The sequence below is a fragment of the Falco biarmicus genome, chromosome 19 (genome assembly GCF_023638135.1).
Source record: "Falco biarmicus isolate bFalBia1 chromosome 19, bFalBia1.pri, whole genome shotgun sequence".
Lineage (NCBI taxonomy): Eukaryota > Metazoa > Chordata > Aves > Falconiformes > Falconidae > Falco > Falco biarmicus.
In genome coordinates this window covers 1,733,449-1,749,867 of record NC_079306.1, presented here as the reverse complement: position 1 = coordinate 1,749,867, position 16,419 = coordinate 1,733,449, and the positions used below count along the sequence as shown (strand labels likewise).

General features: G+C 49.8%; 1 protein-coding gene across 8 annotated transcripts in view; it reads right to left on the bottom strand.

Moving 5' to 3' along the window:
* Positions 1-3,942: 3,942 nt before the first annotated feature.
* SCN8A (sodium voltage-gated channel alpha subunit 8) overlaps positions 3,943-16,419 on the bottom strand; it is a 64,730-nt gene continuing 52,253 nt past the window's right edge. For all 8 annotated transcript variants that reach the window (XM_056321839.1, XM_056321838.1, XM_056321842.1 and 5 more), the window contains 6 exons: positions 12,839-13,123; positions 11,690-11,743; positions 10,538-10,688; positions 9,791-9,882; positions 8,991-9,261; positions 3,943-8,072 (listed from right to left, as the gene is read on the bottom strand). In XM_056321839.1, the coding sequence (XP_056177814.1) occupies positions 6,925-8,072; positions 8,991-9,261; positions 9,791-9,882; positions 10,538-10,688; positions 11,690-11,743; positions 12,839-13,123 (2,001 nt within the window). In that variant the 3' untranslated portion in view covers positions 3,943-6,924. The remainder of the gene's footprint in view (positions 8,073-8,990; positions 9,262-9,790; positions 9,883-10,537; positions 10,689-11,689; positions 11,744-12,838; positions 13,124-16,419) is intronic.

The window sequence follows — 16,419 nt, the reverse complement described above, 5'->3', positions numbered from 1 at the left end:
TGCTTGTCACAGGATGCCACAGTGCCCAATGACAGGGACAGAGCTGGGCAGAGCTCCCTTGGCCATGGGGGTCTTGTCCCCCTCGTCCCCTCCCCGGGCAGGGAGGGGACAAAACCTCTCTGCTGGCTTATTTCTGCAAAGCCAGCACCTGGGGTTAATTATTTATGGGGGCGAGGTTAATTGTAACACTGGTGATCAGATTTGGCGTTGGGGCTGCTTGGAGCGGTCCTGGCCGATGACCTTGGCTTTCCCCAAGCCGGGAGCTGGGTGTCCGAGGAGCCCTCCCAGCTGGGGGTGGTCTGGGGGCTTCGCTCCCTCCTTGCTCTGCCTCTGGGTTTGGGGGGTTTCCTCCTTTTTTTTTTTTTTTTTTTTTTTTTTTAAGGCAAGGAATTCCTGTGAAGTAACTAAACCCCCCAGGCTGTGCGGTCCAGCCAGGCTCGGATGGGCTTTGTGTGGCTGATGGAGCTGGGAAGGGCAGGATGCGACCGGTGGGAAAAGTGCAAATAGCCCAAGGTTTGCCCTCGGTGGCTTTTTACAGGGGCAATGGTCCTAAACCCACCGATGCTGGAGGTCCCTGGGCGATGCTGCCAGGTCCCCGGTGCGCCCGGGGTGGGGGGATCCCCAGGCTCCCCCCGCAGCATCTCCCTGCTGCCCAGACCGAACCAGCACCACGGAACGGGCTGGGCCAGACCCAAAGTGCTTTGGATCTGATTATCACCATCCGTAATTAGAATGAAACCCTCTATTTTATATCGAGAGATGCCTTGCATCGATCCAGCCAGCTGGCCAGCACGCAAATCTTAGAGGAGAAAGGGGTGGACACCCCGAGTGCAGCTTTAAGACAAGCAAAATGCTTAACTAGTTCTGGAATAATTTTTTTTTTTTTTTTTTTGAACTGAAATTGCACCCACCACCCTTAGCACGGGTCCCTGAAGCCCCAGCACCGCCGGTTCCCGGCACAGGGATGCTCCTCTCGGGGCGGTGGGATGGCGGGGGTCCGAGCATGGAGGATGCTGTAGAGCTGTAAGCGACAGCGGCGTTTACTCTGGAGCGGAAGGAGGGATGATCCCTCCCGATGGCCGACGGTGCTGCGCGGGGGCTGCAGGTCGCCCAGGAGTGGCGTTTGTGGGGGGAGGGGGGGTAATGCGAGAAGCACGAGTGGAGCCAGGGTGGCAGAATATGGCCCCTAATGTGATTTAATAATAATACGCCCCGCTGGGCTGCTAGGGGTTTTGGGGCACGTTGGATGCCGTGCCTCTTGGCCGCCCAGACGAGGAGCCCGGGTGCTCCTCCAGGGCTGGGGGGGGGGGTCCAGGTGTCAGCTCAGCCCGGCTTTGCAAAGCCCCCGCACGAATCCTGCCCCCGTGACGGGTCCCTGCTCCAGAAGGGATGAGCTAAGCGGGGGCGGGGGGGGTGGGGTGGGGCGGTGGAATTCCGGGGATGTAGGGAGTGTGGTGGGTGCTGGGCGAAGGGAAGAGAACGACAGGGAAGCCAGGAGAAGTTGTTAAACCAGGATGGCCGTGGACCTCTTTATTGCAAATTCCAAAGTAAAAAGATGTACAGTACAAAGGAAAGTTCAGACATGGAACCGCCAGCCCGCTCGTTCACCGCGGTCCTCCTCCCTCCCTCCCCCGGCCAGCTTCATCCTCCTCCTCCTCCTCCTCCTCCTCTCTTCAGCTCAACCAGAACAGAGAATAAACCCAAGGAGTAGAAGTACAACAGGGAGTAAACCCCAGCGTTGGGACAGGGTCGTGCAAAGGGACGAGGCAGCTCCGGCTCCGCCAGTGGTTGGAGTCCGGCTGCTTCGGGACTTGGCGCAGTATTTTGCTCCCCCCCCCTCCCCCCACAAGTGTCCAGGGCTGCCTGCGAGTCTCAGTTCGTTACACTCGGTCGCAATTAAAGCCTCACAACACCCCTGTGAGGTAGGGAACGAGCCACCCCCTTTACCGATGAGTAGAAGCGGGAAGGGAGCCACTCGCTGTAGGAGACACCCTGGTGCAAAATTACAACATGCAGCAAACTGGCAAAGGGGCAAGGATTTATCTTTTTTTTTTCTTTCTTTTTTTCCCCCTTTAATTTTACTCGTTTGAAAAGAAAAAAAAAAAAAAATCCGACCCGTGTTGTCATCTTTGTGCAACGCATTGACCCGGTGAGGTGCGGGATGGTGCAACCACGCTCTGTGTCCTGCGGTGGCTCAGCCGAGCGATAAATGTTGAATACAAACGTGAATTTTATTGGATTTATTGATTCAAAATTGGACCAAAAGGCAAATAGGAAAAAATAATTTGAAGGCGAGAGCTCAGCCGGTTTGCCTTGCGTCAGCTTCGGGTTGAATCCTGCCCTCCAGCGAGGCTGAGCTGGTGCCTGGGGCTCGCGCCCTGCTCAGCTCTTTGGCTCGAAACTGGGAGAAGCTGGATGGGATGATGGGCTGGGGGTGGGGGTCACCAGCCGCCGGCTGCAGCCCCCATCTAGGGCCCCTCAGCCCCCCCTGAGCTGCAGGACCCTGCACTCGTGCCCCAAGCTGGGGCAAGGTCCGCGCTGAGCTTGTCACCGCACAGGGGACCCCGCTGGGTCCGTCTCAATCCTGGAGAGAGGGAGCAGGGACGTGACGCTGGGGGTCTCGCAGCGCCAGACCTAAGCAAAGGGGCATGGGGGGGGACGACACACGACCCCCGGGGACCCCCAGCGGTGCCCGCACACGGGAGCTGCTGGCTCCCGGCTGCAGCGGTGCTGAGCCCGCAGGGCCAAGGGCTGGTGGCCACGGGGGGAGGGCTCGCTGGCGACTCTAGATCGGCTTTGGCTCATCATTTGAGGGCGAGGGGGGCTGCAGGGCTCAGCACCGCAGGATGAAGCCCCCCCTGCCCTTGCTAGAGCAGGTGCAATGCCAGCGGCAGCGGTGGCATCCCCCGCGTGGGGAGCAAGGCGGGCACCCCCCCACCCCCACGGTATCGGTTCCCACGGCCCCCCGGGCTGAGCCGTGCCCACCGGGACCCAGCACCACGTCACGCACCTTCCAGCAGCTTCTCCTGCACCCCCTGACCAAACCACGCCACCAGCACCCTGACGGATGGGGGGAGGGGGAGGAGAAGGCGACCACTCAAATAACCGGGACACCAAGACAACCTTCCCTTGTACAGTGAAAAGGGTAACGTTTATTTTATTTTTCTTTTGGCTTATAGTAACGTAATTGTTAATCATGTTGGGTAAGATCATTATGAGCCACCATGCAATTTCTAATACACTAATCTTCACTATTGATCTTTTACAGCTTTAACTTTTTTTTTTTTTTTTTTTTTTTTTTGCGGCAGAAAAAAGAATTCAAACTCGGGTGTGGCCTCTAACATCATGGTTTTCTTTGAGTTTTTGTTCGACGTTGGCTTCTAGATTTTAAAAAAAGGGCAAGAGGAAAAGTGAACAAAGCAGCTGGAGTCGGTACTTCTCACCCTTCCCCTTCGCCCTTGGAAGAAGACGGTCGCAAATTAACCCAAAAGGGAGGATTTTTGAAGTGGGGGAGGGAAGAGAGCTATGTGTAGTCTTGATTTTTTTTTTTTGGCTATGCCTTTTGGATGGACGCCACCACCCCTGCTTTATTCCCACAACCCGGAATCCCGACGGTAAAACCCGCGCACGCGTTCGACTTGATGGTCCCTCACTGACCACCGGTTCCTCCTGGCCTTGGCTTCACCCTGGGAAGATGTACAGAAGCACAGACCCCACCGCTTCCAGCACCCCGGAGCCTCCTGATGGGAATTCTCTGCTCCGGGGAGGAAACTCCGAGAGAGAAACCCCCAACCCCACGAAACGGCTCTTGGAGCCCAAGGACCGATGGCCAACGAAGGGTTGAAGAAACTCCTCGTTTCCTCTCGGCGATGCCCAGCGGCAACGCCACCAGCCTCCGGCCCTTCAGACAGATCTAAGTTAAAAAAAAAAATAAACCTAGACGGCGTTTGAAGGGACTTTTTATTTTAAAGTCATCGAGAAGCTTCATGAAATGGCCAGCGCGAACGCTAAACGTACCAAGCGTCACCTACGAGTCAAGAGCCCAGCTTCAGAACAATTAGGAAGTTTAGCCAAATCTTGCATAGAAGTGGTCAACTTATTGCACATCGGAACGCAAAAAATATATACTTTCGCTGTTGCAAAGATAATTTGCAATAAAGCTTTTATTTTGTTTTAAAATCTAGGGGGGGATGGGGGGGGGTTAAGGGTTGTTAAGGGTTTTGTTTGTTTTTGTTTTTGTTTTTTTCTTTGGGGACGTTTACTGGCTATCTAAAGTCTAAGGAAAACAGAAAAATATTAAAAAAATAAAAATAAACATGGACAATGGCATAAGCCAGAAGCCATTCTATTATTTTTTGTAGTTCTTTGTATTTACAAAAAGGCATGCCGATAAAATAAAATGATATATTACAGTATTTATAATATTCTCTTAAAAAGTTCAACCACACTTTTCAGCTAGTTTTTTTTTCTTTTTTTTTCTCTTTTTTTTTTTTGTGCTGTTTACAATGTAGCCTGTACATATGTATGTCGTGTTTGGTTGGTTGGTGGTTTTTTTTTGTTTGTTTTTTTTTTTTATGTTGTTACTATACATCATCTCCTAGGAGCAACTTGGGGCAAGAGGTTTCCTCGCTCGTGGTCCTGGGCGCAGCCGAACTGCTCCGCTGTGGTGGCGATGGCTAAGCTGCGCGGCGAGGATGCCGGCCGTGGCACAGATGGCTGCTGGATGGCTTTCCTGCTTGGCTATGTGGGTTTATTTTTCTATTTGAAGGGATTCCTGGAATTTTCCGGGTTGGGAGGTTTAGGCAACCCCGAGATTCATCCTGCCATCGCGCTCTGTTGTCTTGGTTTGTCTTGTTTGTGTTTTTTTTCCCACTCTGGATTTGGTCCACACTTAAACCACGGTGGCACCAACCCCTCGCTTCTCCTTCCAACTTTTTTTTGGGGGGAAAACCAGCCGTGCTGCTGTCCTACCCTCGAGAATTCCCACCCTGAAGGCATAAACCCCCCCTGCCCCCCCATCTCAACCATCATGATCCATGATGACACCACATGATCCATGAGGACACCACAAAAGAGGAGCTGGGGATGGCGGAGTCTGGGCATCGAGGAAAAGAAACCGGCGTGGATTTGGCTTGGGGTGTTTACCCGGCGTTATTTTTCCCGCTGCAGCGAGACTAGGCAAGAGGTAGCTCGGATTCCTACCCAACCTGCGGGGCTGCTGGAGTCGCCGCTGGACGAAAGCGTAAGGAATGGGAAGAAGGTGAAGGCACCCGACAGCCGGCTCCCCCCCACTTCTGCTTAAACCCCCTCGTGGCTACGGAAGCCCGAAATCCCGCGGAGCTGCAAAGCGAAAAAAAGAAACAACCTGGGACCAAAGGGAGGAAGGATTCCAGTTGGGAAAGCCCACCCGCAGCTCTGCATCCCGCCCGGAGCAGGAAGCCCAAGGGGTGTGGGACCACTGCGAGTCACATCCCCGTCCCCCAGCCCCGCTGGTGGCATCGCTTGGGGTAAGCTCCCCCCATTTCTACCGGTAGAAATAACACGCTTCCTTTTTTTTGAGCATTTATCTCTTTTAAAAAAAAATAAATAAAATAATAGTGTCTACGCTGCAGGATGGAGGCTGAACAATAACTAATATTAATGATAAATATTGCAGGATACAAACGAACTGAGTGGTAGTTAAGCCCTAGATTTTGGTTTTACAGTGACAAGAGTACAACAAGCCATTCTCAAGTTGTTTGTTTTTTTTTTTATCACCTCCCCTTGGATGAGGTCCAGAGCAGCATTTAAGTTTTGTTAAATATTTCAGTGTGCAAAAAAGATGGCTGTATGGAGAAGGAAAAAAAAATATCAATTGTAATAATTGTTAAACATACACACACAATTATTTCATTGAGTTGTCGGGGGTTTTTTGGGTGTTTTTTGGTGTTTTCTCCTACTGGCGGGTCTATGAAAGATCGCTACAAAGGGGACGTACCGGTGAAGGGCACGATTCTGGTGACAAGTTTCTCTCCCGATACAGTGTAAGGTGGAGCGCCTCGAATTTATGGCTTAACACACCGCGGTGGACAGATTCTGGAGTGTCTGGTGGGTCGAATGGTTCCTCATGCATGGTTCTGGTGACGGCATGCCATCATGCAAATCGCTTCGATGCACTAACGAGCGCTTTTGGTGGGGGGAAGCAGCCCGAGCTGCCTCCAGGCTGAAGGTACCCACTTACCCCATCTCCCAAACCAAGTAAAGCCCATGTAGAAAGTCGAATGCAGGTAATAAATCTCAAAGAAACTATGACAATTAAATGGCATGGGCTAAATGGGTGGTTTGTTTCTTTTTTCCTTTTTTTTGTTTGTTTTGTTGTTTCACTTGCTTTAACTTTTTTCTTTTTTTTTTTTCTCTTTTTTTTTTTTTTTTTTGGCTGCTTAACTAAATGCAAATCTAGTTTTGCATGAACAAACCCTGTAACATTGTGACTTCTGGGTTTTCTCTCGATAATAATCAACAAAATGGGAAAATAAAATCCATTTTTTGGCTGCTTTGGAAAATACATGAATCCCAGCAGCGGGTTTTGTTTCTCTGTGTGTGTCTGTGTGTGTGTGTGTGTGTGTTTTTTATTTTGCTTGTTTGTCCTAAGTTGCATTGACTGATGTGGAACATGCAGTATCCACCTGCCCAAACAATAGAAAAATCCATTTTTTTTCCTTTTTTTTGTGTGTTTAAATGTTTGTTTACAAGGGTCCTTTAAACAGGTGGTAGGTCACTGCTTTAGATGCAACGCTGTCACACGGGAAGCAGACTATGTTTGGTATAAGATCTTCAGGTAAGTGTCTCCACAGCTGTTCTGTATTGATAATATTTCAGGAAGTCTGTAAACAATCTTTTTCACTTGCAAATATTTTAATTTGTACAATTCTATTAATTTTTGTCTCAACACTTGGATTCCCTGACATCTTTTTGTCTTTTGGCTCTTTCTCGTCTTCCTTCCTCCGCCCGCTGCTGTTTCTCCTTCTCGGGTTTGGTAACGCTGTCGTACGACGGGAGGGACGCCGTAGATGGGGTGCCTTCTTTTTTCTCCCTGTTTGCTCCTCCGTTTTCCAGTTTTGTGGAGACAGGCCTGCGGCTAATAAAGCCCCGTCTTGCTAAACGAGCCCTGTAAGCCCTCTGGATAACCACGGCTGAAACTTCTTCCTGCTTACGGCGGAGCGTGGTTGTGATGGGCTCATAAGACACTTTGGAAGGGTTGGATGCCACAAATCTTTCCTCCATCTGCTGCCTCAGGATATCCAGCTCTCCGCTGTCCCCCAGGACACGTTTGGTGAAGGCAAAGAGGATGTCCAAACAGTGGATCCTGTCTCCACTGACCATAGGCAGGTCCATGGCGATGAGTTCGATGGTGTTGGGTTTTGGGACGCGGAGAGGATGTTCCAAAGCATCGGCAAAGTCTGCGAGCTTGCTGTACTCTATGAACTGCGTGGCATCGGGGTCGAACTTCTCCCAGATCTCGTAGAAGGTCTCAAAGTCGTCCTCGCTCAGCGGATCCGCGCTCTCCTCCGTCGCCACGCTGAAGTTCTCCAGGATGATGGCAATGTACATGTTGACCACGATCAGGAAGGAGATGATGATGTAACTCACAAAGAAAAATATCCCCACCGAAGGGTTCCCGCAATCCCCCTTAAAACCACTCCCCGGGTGCTCCTTGTCTAGGTCGCAGTCTGGAGGCCGGTTGAGGATGGGCAGCAGCAGGCCATCCCACCCTGCCGACGTGGTGATCTGGAACAAGCAGATCATGCTGTTGCCAAAGGTCTCAAAATTGAACATATCATCTATGCCAGCCTCATGCTTGACGTAGGCAAAGTTTGACATGCCAAAGATGGAGAAGATGAACATGACCAAGAAGAGCAAGAGGCCGATGTTGAACAAGGCAGGCAAGGACATCATTAAGGCAAAAAGCAAGGTGCGGATCCCTTTGGCTCCTTTGATCAAACGCAGGATACGCCCAATGCGAGCCAGTCGGATGACTCGGAAGAGAGTGGGTGACACGAAATACTTCTCAATGATTTCAGCCAGGAACATTCCTAAAGAAGAAGAGAAGGAACAAGTGTGACAATGGAGACGCGCAGCCTGCTGCTGCTCCTGAGCCTAGTCAAGGGACCGGACACGCGGAACACCTTGGCCAGATTCCCAAAGGGGGGGGTCTGCGATGAAGTGGCCTCACCTTCAGGCAACCAGGTCTTAGCTAGGTGCTCTGGCTCCTTCCAGGGTTCTCCCAGACGGAGAGGGAGAGAGGTACAGCTGCAGAGTGGTTCATTCCACCCAGGTAAGGATGGATGAGATCCTTGGATGTGCCTAGCTCTCAGTGCCTAACTCTGCCATGGGAGTCAGGCTATGGATTCTACTCAGAAGGTGCTAAAAACCCGTGTAAGATACGTCTTACTTCAAGCAGCAAACCTGGATCTGAATTTTAGGCTGCAGGACACTCTCCAGCTGTTGGTGCTCTGTCAGTATGCCTGGGCAGAGCTGTGCGCAGCCAAGCTCTTAGGGTGACCCTGCTGTAGTTGTGAGGTTTTGCGTATTTTACAGATTAGACGCTAAAAAAACCACCAACCTGTTGGAGGAAACCGATTGATTCAACATTCAACCAAAGCGAAACCAAAAGTGCGAATCACATGCTGGTGCAGGAAGCACTGCGATGCTATTTTCAGTGGTTAGTAAGCATTAAAACATTCTGATGAAGTGCGTAAAATTTCTGCTTTTAAAGACAAGGGAGAGTGGTTTACTCCATGCAACTGGAACTGGAGTAAATGGAGGGAAGAGGGCGCATTAGTCAGGATTTCAAGCTGCCAAATTCTGCCACAAATTCAGGAGGCTAAAAAGAAGAGTCTAGAAGTCCTGGTACCTACATATAACCTTCAAAGACAAGAACGTGCTCTACTCTGCAACCACCAAGACAGCCTGGCACTCACAGACCTCCACCTAAATGGCGTCGCACTTACCCACGATGGACAGAATCACAACCACGAAGTCAAAAATGTTCCACCCGATGGTGAAATAATAGTGCCGCAAGGCGAACATCTTCAGCACACACTCACAGGTGAAGAAGATGACAAACACCAGGTTGATCCAGTAAAGGATGTCCTCCATCTGCTTGCTTTGCGTGTCTGTCTCCACCATCATGGTCACCATGTTGAGGCAAATGAGCATCATGATGACTATGTCAAACGCTTGCTGAGTTACAAAGTCAAAGACAGCTCCTTGAATGCGGTTCTGCACGACAGGAGAAAGACAGTGAACCAACCGAATGACCATCGGTCAACAAAATATTTCTCTGGTGGTGGAAACAGGGATGAGGACGTCGTGAAAAAAAAATATCTTGTGAAGTTTTCAAGGTCACAGTTCAATCTGCTTACGGGAGAGGTAGGAAAACGCTATTATTCACCCCCCAAACATGCTACCACGACCCTACGACCAACACAAGCCGTGAGCATGGCTAATTGGCCAAGATCCTGCTCGCTAACACCGGGGGGGCTCTTGTTCTCCATCTACAGCCTCACGGCCAGACAGGGTTTTCAGATTTAAATGATTTAAATCATTGGCTGACTTAAATGAGCCAACTGATTAACGTCAACCAGGGCGTGTCAACCTCTCTCAGATGATACCGGTGTTATAACGGCGAGAACGTGGTGATGCAGAGTCCAGCACGACTTAGAACAGAGGATGCTTTTGGAGCCGAAGCTCCTCGGAAAGTCTGAACTCTGCAGGTTTTTTCCTGCCCTTCCCTTTATCACATACTCACCAGAGGTCGGGGAATGGGTTTCTGAGGCTTCTTTGAGCCCAGCTTTTTCATGGCGTTGTAGTACTTCTTTTGTTCTTCTGTCATGAAAATATCTTGACCTCCAAAGTAAAGGGGCGAAAGGAAAACTGGTTACAATCCGCTCACCCCCCAAGAAGGGAAAGGAAAAGCCTCCCAGCCCCGTCACGAGGATACCTGCCATATGGGAAGCTGGTGGCAGCTATTTTAGCCAGAAATAATGGATACTCATACCAAAGGTGTACTGATCTTCCTTTAGAAAACAAGACTCTTTTTCCTATGAAAAAAACGGGGTTTATTGCACTACACCCCTCCCCTCTGTGATAAACAGGTAGCAGAGGTGTCGGCTGCACACGTGCAAATCCTCAGCTTGACTTATAGAGGAGAGAAGTTGTATACAACAGAGGGAGAGGCAAGGAAGACATTCCAGTCTGTTAGTAAAGGTCAAAAAAACCCCCAAGAAATACATGAAAATGTTGTCTAGGGAGAGCATCTCATCTGGCTGGCGTTTTACATGAAGCCCTGGGCTGCCTCTTGGGCTCCCTGTCTGACCAGTATCGCGGGGCTGGGTGGGGAGCGATGTACTGGGTCCCAGTGGTTCTGCAGCCCACAGCTCTCCCAGGGGAGGCTTGTGCTCCGGGCTGATGCTCCTGAGCCCTTATCGGGGCAGAAAAAAACCCCTCAGCCCGAAGACTCAGCATCCCTCTAACAGGTCTCAGCACCCCTGCAAACCCAGAGCACTTATCTTTTTCTTTTGTTGATTGAAGTTGTCGATGATGACACCGATGAACAAGTTCAGGGTGAAAAAGGAGCCGAAGATAATGAAGATAACGAAATAGATGTACATGTAAATGTTGTCCTCGTACTTGGGTTGCTCTTCTTGCTGGATGGGAGACGAGAAAGAAAAGACATTTCAAAGACATCGTACAAATAGAGGCAGAAGGAGCTGGGTCCTTCTTGTGTTTGCAAGTGTTCCCGTGTAAGGCAGTCACGCTTTACAAAGCTGCAGTTATATATGGAAAACTGTCTCCTCACACTGTTTAAAGCAAAGCAAAAGTATATGCACGTATACAGTACGCGTACACCAAGGGGATGCTGATCTGATTTGCAGAAATACACTACGGTTTCATACCGACTCTCGCTGTAAATTGAGGTCAGTGCCCCCCAAATATACCGTAATTTGCAAATCGCAAAGGAAACGACTGTTTAAATGACGGGCACTGACAAAGCGAAGACATCGTGCTTTCTTTTGAAGGGGGACTTGGAAGCCCATCAGCCGATCAAAAAGAGAAGAACGTGTTTAACGCTCTCCTGACCCAGTCATACTGCTTCTTTCCAACCCTGCGTTCAGCACAGGACAAGAAAATCCATTTAAAAATCATTTCACACAAATCCAAGAGAAGGGGGGGCGGGGAAATTAGAAAGCCAAAAGGAAGCGGTGGTATTTGCATGACTCCAGCATGCAAGAACAAGCAAAGTGCCTGAAGAAAGAAGCTCCAACCCAGACAGCATTTCAGAACTGGATTTAAAGCGTCGCTGAGGCTTCTATGTAGATGCTAGGTGCGTGGAGGACCTTCTGGCTAATTCCTCCCCATAATTTATTCTGATGATGAAATACCTAACTTCATTATATTCCTTTCTCCACTGCATTTCTACCCCAGAGGAGTTTCCCTGCTCCTAAAGAAGGGACCAGAAGAATCCTGCCCTTTTGGGCATTTTCTTCAGCATCTTTTAACGTATCACACTAACACAGCAAACGAAACCATCACAGCGTTCAAAGACATAATAGATAAGCGTGGTTCTACTGGTTTTACTCTTGATTTTTACCAAAGAAAAACAGCGGAGTGAAATAGGGGGAGGTGAGTGTGTGGGCATGTACTTTACCTTTCTGGAATCCACTGCTGCATACATGATGTCCATCCAGCCCTTGAAAGTAGCCTGGCATAGAAAACACATGTTCTCTTAGAATTCATCCACAGATGAAGAACAAGGATGAAGTGAAGGGTTCCCTGGCCGTCTCCGTCACCCTGTATACTGAACTCTTTTCATTTTATCTACATGAAATAAATCAAGCTGGAGAAGCAGGTCCATAAAGCTCAACAAGGTCAAGCGCAAGGTCCTGCACCTGGGTGGGAGCAACCCCCAGTACAGGTTGGGGGATGAAGGGACGGAGAGCAGCCCCACCCAGAAGGACCCAGGGGTGCTGGTGGGTGAGATGCTGGGCAGGAGCCAGCAACGGTGCCGAAGCCCCGGCGGGGTCGTGGGCTGCAGCCAAAGCAGCACAGCCAGCAGGTCGAGGGGGGTGGGGATCCTGCCCCACTCTGCTGAGATCCCACCGATGGTCACCGTGTCCAGCTCCGGGGTCCCCAGCACGGGAAGGACACGGGCCAGAGGCCACAGAAGGATGGGAGGGATGGAAGCCCTCTCCGAGGAGGACAGGCTGGGACAGTTGGGGCTGTTCAGCCTGGAGAAGAGAAGGCTCCGGGGAGACCTTCTGGCAGCTTTTCAATACTTGGAGCTTTCCAAGAAAGATGGGGACAGACATTTTAGCAGGGCCTGCTGCGATAAGACAAGGGGTAATGAGTTTTCAATTAAAAGAGAGGAGATTGACACTAGATAGAAGGAAGAAATATTTTACGAGGAGGATGGTGAGGCACAGGTTGCCCAGCAAGGCTGTGGATGCCCAGTCTGTGGAAACGTTCAAGGCCAGGTGGGACGGGGCTCATCCAGTTGGGGATGTCCCTGCTGAAGGCAGGGGGTTGGACTGGATGACCACGGGAGGTCCCTTCCAACCCAACCCAAGCTAGGATTCTACAATAAAATGAATCTCAACAGCGTTACTGCTGTCTCACGGAGCACGGGAGACCCCAACTAGGCAAAGGGGTAACACATAAACCGACAGTTTTATTGCAAACCCAAACCCAAGTGGGATTAAGGGGATGCTGTACGTCAAGGGGAGAGGGAAGCAGTCAAAATACATTAGAATAAACTTGTATTTACCAATACTAGGGAGACAGTGAAAGCAAAACTTACAACTTGCAGAAGAGCCAGATATCCTGCCCCAACGTTGTCAAAGTTAATTTTCACGTTCTTCCATCGAATCTCAGTGGAGTTGGGTGGCATCAGCGCTTCGCAGTCTGTTTTGTTGTTAACAACTTCTATTTCGAAGCGCTCCTCAGCTGTTTCATTAAAGCAGTAATGATATTTCCCGGCAAACAGGTTAACCCCCATAATGCTGAAAATCAGCCAGAAGATAAGGCAGACCAACAAGACATTCATAATGGAAGGGATAGCGCCAACCAAGGCGTTGACAACCACCTGTGTTGGAAGGGGTGGGAAAAAGTTTCAGTATAAAACACGAGGCAGGAGACAGCAAGCATCAATACAGCTGGTTTTGGGGGTGGGGGGGTAGGGGGGAACAGGAGGTAAGGCCACTGACAGACGTGTGGCGTTTACTCCACGCAGAAGTTGGCAGTGAACTTAGTCCAAGTGGTTTAAAAACCCCAATATTCTGCTCCAAAGCCACCTACCGAAGCTCTGTTTGGAAAATAAACCGGGCCAGGTCGTTCGGTTGACGGGGGTTGATTTTGGATTGTTACTTCTTCGGTTAAACAGCAATTATTTGAAAGAATTTTAGTTGCCGAAAGGAAGGGAGGGAGTTACTGAGTGAGGCTCAGACCCTCTTCTCGGTACCAACCAGGCTCCTAGCTACAATTTTTCGCAGAGCCAAGTCTGAGGACACTTTTTTTTGTTTATGGATTCAATGGGTGTTATCAGCCGGTGGCCCTCACGGCCATTCCCCACCTTCAAACAAGGCTGTGACACTCAGCAGCCTGCCTCCTGCTCCCCCACCCCGAGGTCCCCAGCAAGGGGGGACACAGGACCAAGCCCGGTGTTGCTCCGGTAAGACTAAGCAGTGAATCGCTGTAAACATCCGAGACTGTATTTGTGACTAAGCAAGGCCGACCACGTTGTCTCAGGCAGACAGCGGAGCATGCAGCTAGGCAGGCTCAAGAAGGCAGCAAAGCCATGTTCCTTCCTCCAAACTGCAGCAAACGCAGGGGGAAGCCACGAGGGGGTTTGTCCGAGCTCGTTATCTTCCACCGCCTCCTAATTTTACCCTTTAGTAGTTGGGGAGCGCCGTGTCCCTCAGCATCCCTGGCCAACGCGTGGCACAATGTAAGCTATCAGGCTTTTAAGGGAGTTAGGTCAGCAGGACATTCAGTCTTTTATGATGAGCTCCTAATTTAGGTTCCTTTAATAGAGGAACAGAACCTAAAGTGGTTTTACCCCTTAGTTTTGAAAGGGTAATTCAATTACACAGCCATCCTCAAGCAGTAGCACCTGAGCCACCACTGGTCCTGGCCACCACCCAGCCTCCCCTCTCTCCTCTGGATGCGACCAGGGTCTCCAGGCTGGGCTCCGCAGCCAGCACCGGTCCTCCCCCACCAAGGCAAACTAAGACGACGGCGATCTAGGCAGCAAGCAGCATTGCAACAACCCTTAAACGACATCGTGACTTCATCACTAATACCCAGAGAGGCAGAACATAAAGCCCTATGGCTCAGAGCCAAGCCCTCCAGGACAGGCTCTGGTCAAAATGCCTTTGCTTTCACTCTCCCCTCCCCCAAATCGCACGTCCTGCTGCCGGTCGTCGCCACGACCCCCGTTGGGTTTATCAAGAGGCTGGTTTGGTCCAGCCCAGCAGGGAAGCGAGAGATGCGTCGCACCCACCTGGAAGATTGTGATTGATAACAGCGTCCAAAAAGATGCGAGCGAAGGAACATGGCTTTTGTGCGCAGACCGACACCAACGCATGCACGCGTGATAGCAAAACTGTCGAACCTCCTGGGTAATTTAAGAGCAAAGCAAGCTCTTGAAAAATGCAGATTACTATGGAGTAGAGAAAAGCAAAGAACTACATTTTACGTTTCCTTTGCAAAGGCATTTCAAATCGCTTATTCTCTGGCTGGGCAGAATTGGTTTGGGCACCTGGGGCAGCAACACTTGCCTTCAAGTCAAACCAAAGAGAAAATAATTGGGTTTGGATAGTGAAGAGGGCTGCAGTCAGAACTATTGATTTTTCTGGGGTGAAATTCCCCCGTCTTTAAGCATGGGGATTGCCTGACTGTGCGTTAGAAACCACAACTTCTCTCCAGCATGGCTTAAAAATAGCTTTTTCTATCTACAGGCTTGGTAGCTCGGGCTTTTCCTTTGCGCTCACGCTCTCGGGCAGGACCTGAACCCAGCCCAGCAAAAGCTCCGGCTTGGCATCCACGGAAAAGTTTTCATCCTTTGTGCCTGTATTAGAGAATAAAGTTTGGGATTAAGCTAATGGCCACAAAGCAGTAATGGCAGGGGGAAAACACTAGGGAGGAAACAACCCTCTGCGGATTTGTTACCATTATTATTATTTATTCCTATCGTTTCCTATGGAATTTGAGGATTCCCGATCAGCTCGGTGCCTCCCTTGCGCTCTACTTTGCGCTCAGTTAAATTCAAAAGAGATCAGAAGAATCCAGGTGGAATTATCAGAAGGATCCAGGTGGAACTGCTCCAGTCAGATCCTGGAGTAAAACTACAGATGCTATTCCCTTCCCTTTTTTTTTTTTAAAAAAATATGGTTTTTATCTCTCCTGTTATCTCTAATGGTGAGCTAACTGGGTTTTAGCACAAAAGACCTACATGGTTGTCCTAAGAGCAACTGGGAAACCCATGGATACAACACACCCTGCACGGAAACATACCATTTTTTGGCATGTTCTTCTATGACCACTTCAATCCCAAATGGGAAAAAGGCACTGAAATACGGAATATGAAGTGGCAAAGCAGCGAGATGCTGCAATACTAATTTCAAATCCCCGAGAGATTGGCGCTGCCTACCAATTTGAGGAAAGCTGGTTAAGTTCAATGCTTTGCTTGTGCTTCGTTGCTAGTTCCACAGTGACAGGACAGGGGACCATAAAGCGTGGGAAAAGGGAGGGAGTGGAAAGGAAAAGCTTCACTATCAGACAAGGCTTCCAGTCACCACTAGACTGGACCGAGAACAACAAGGTGCAACAAGAGGAATTAAACCAAAGCCTTTTTTTTTTTTTTTTTTTTTTTTTTTGCAAACAGCCGAGCTCCCCGCCAGTCCCTTCCTGATGGCCTGAGTGATCCCAGAAAGGAAGCAGCCTTTCACCCCCTTGCAGGCAGACTGCATTTTAAAAAAACCCCTCATTAAAAAAAAAAAAAAAAAAAAAAAAAAAAAAAGTGTCTTTCAATCCAATTCCACCAGCGGCCAACACCTAGAGGGGCCGGAGACACTGAGGTGGTTCAAATTCTGCTTCTTTGCACCTGGTGATTCTCCCTAGATCAAAAAAAAAATAAAAGTTACAGCTCAGAAGCCCCCTCGGATGCTATAGAGGTAAAAGCCAGGCTAAATGAGAACAGCCAAGTGTTAACATCGTCTACAAATGGCATGTGGTTTGGGCCAGTAATTAATGTAATGAGGCAGCTTAATGCATCTCCCTTTCTTAAGAGGGGAGGGTGCAGCGGTGGGCAGGGTGAGGGGACATCCACAGTAGAGGTGATCGAGTCAGCAGCTGCATCATGATTCTGTTTGGAATTTTTCT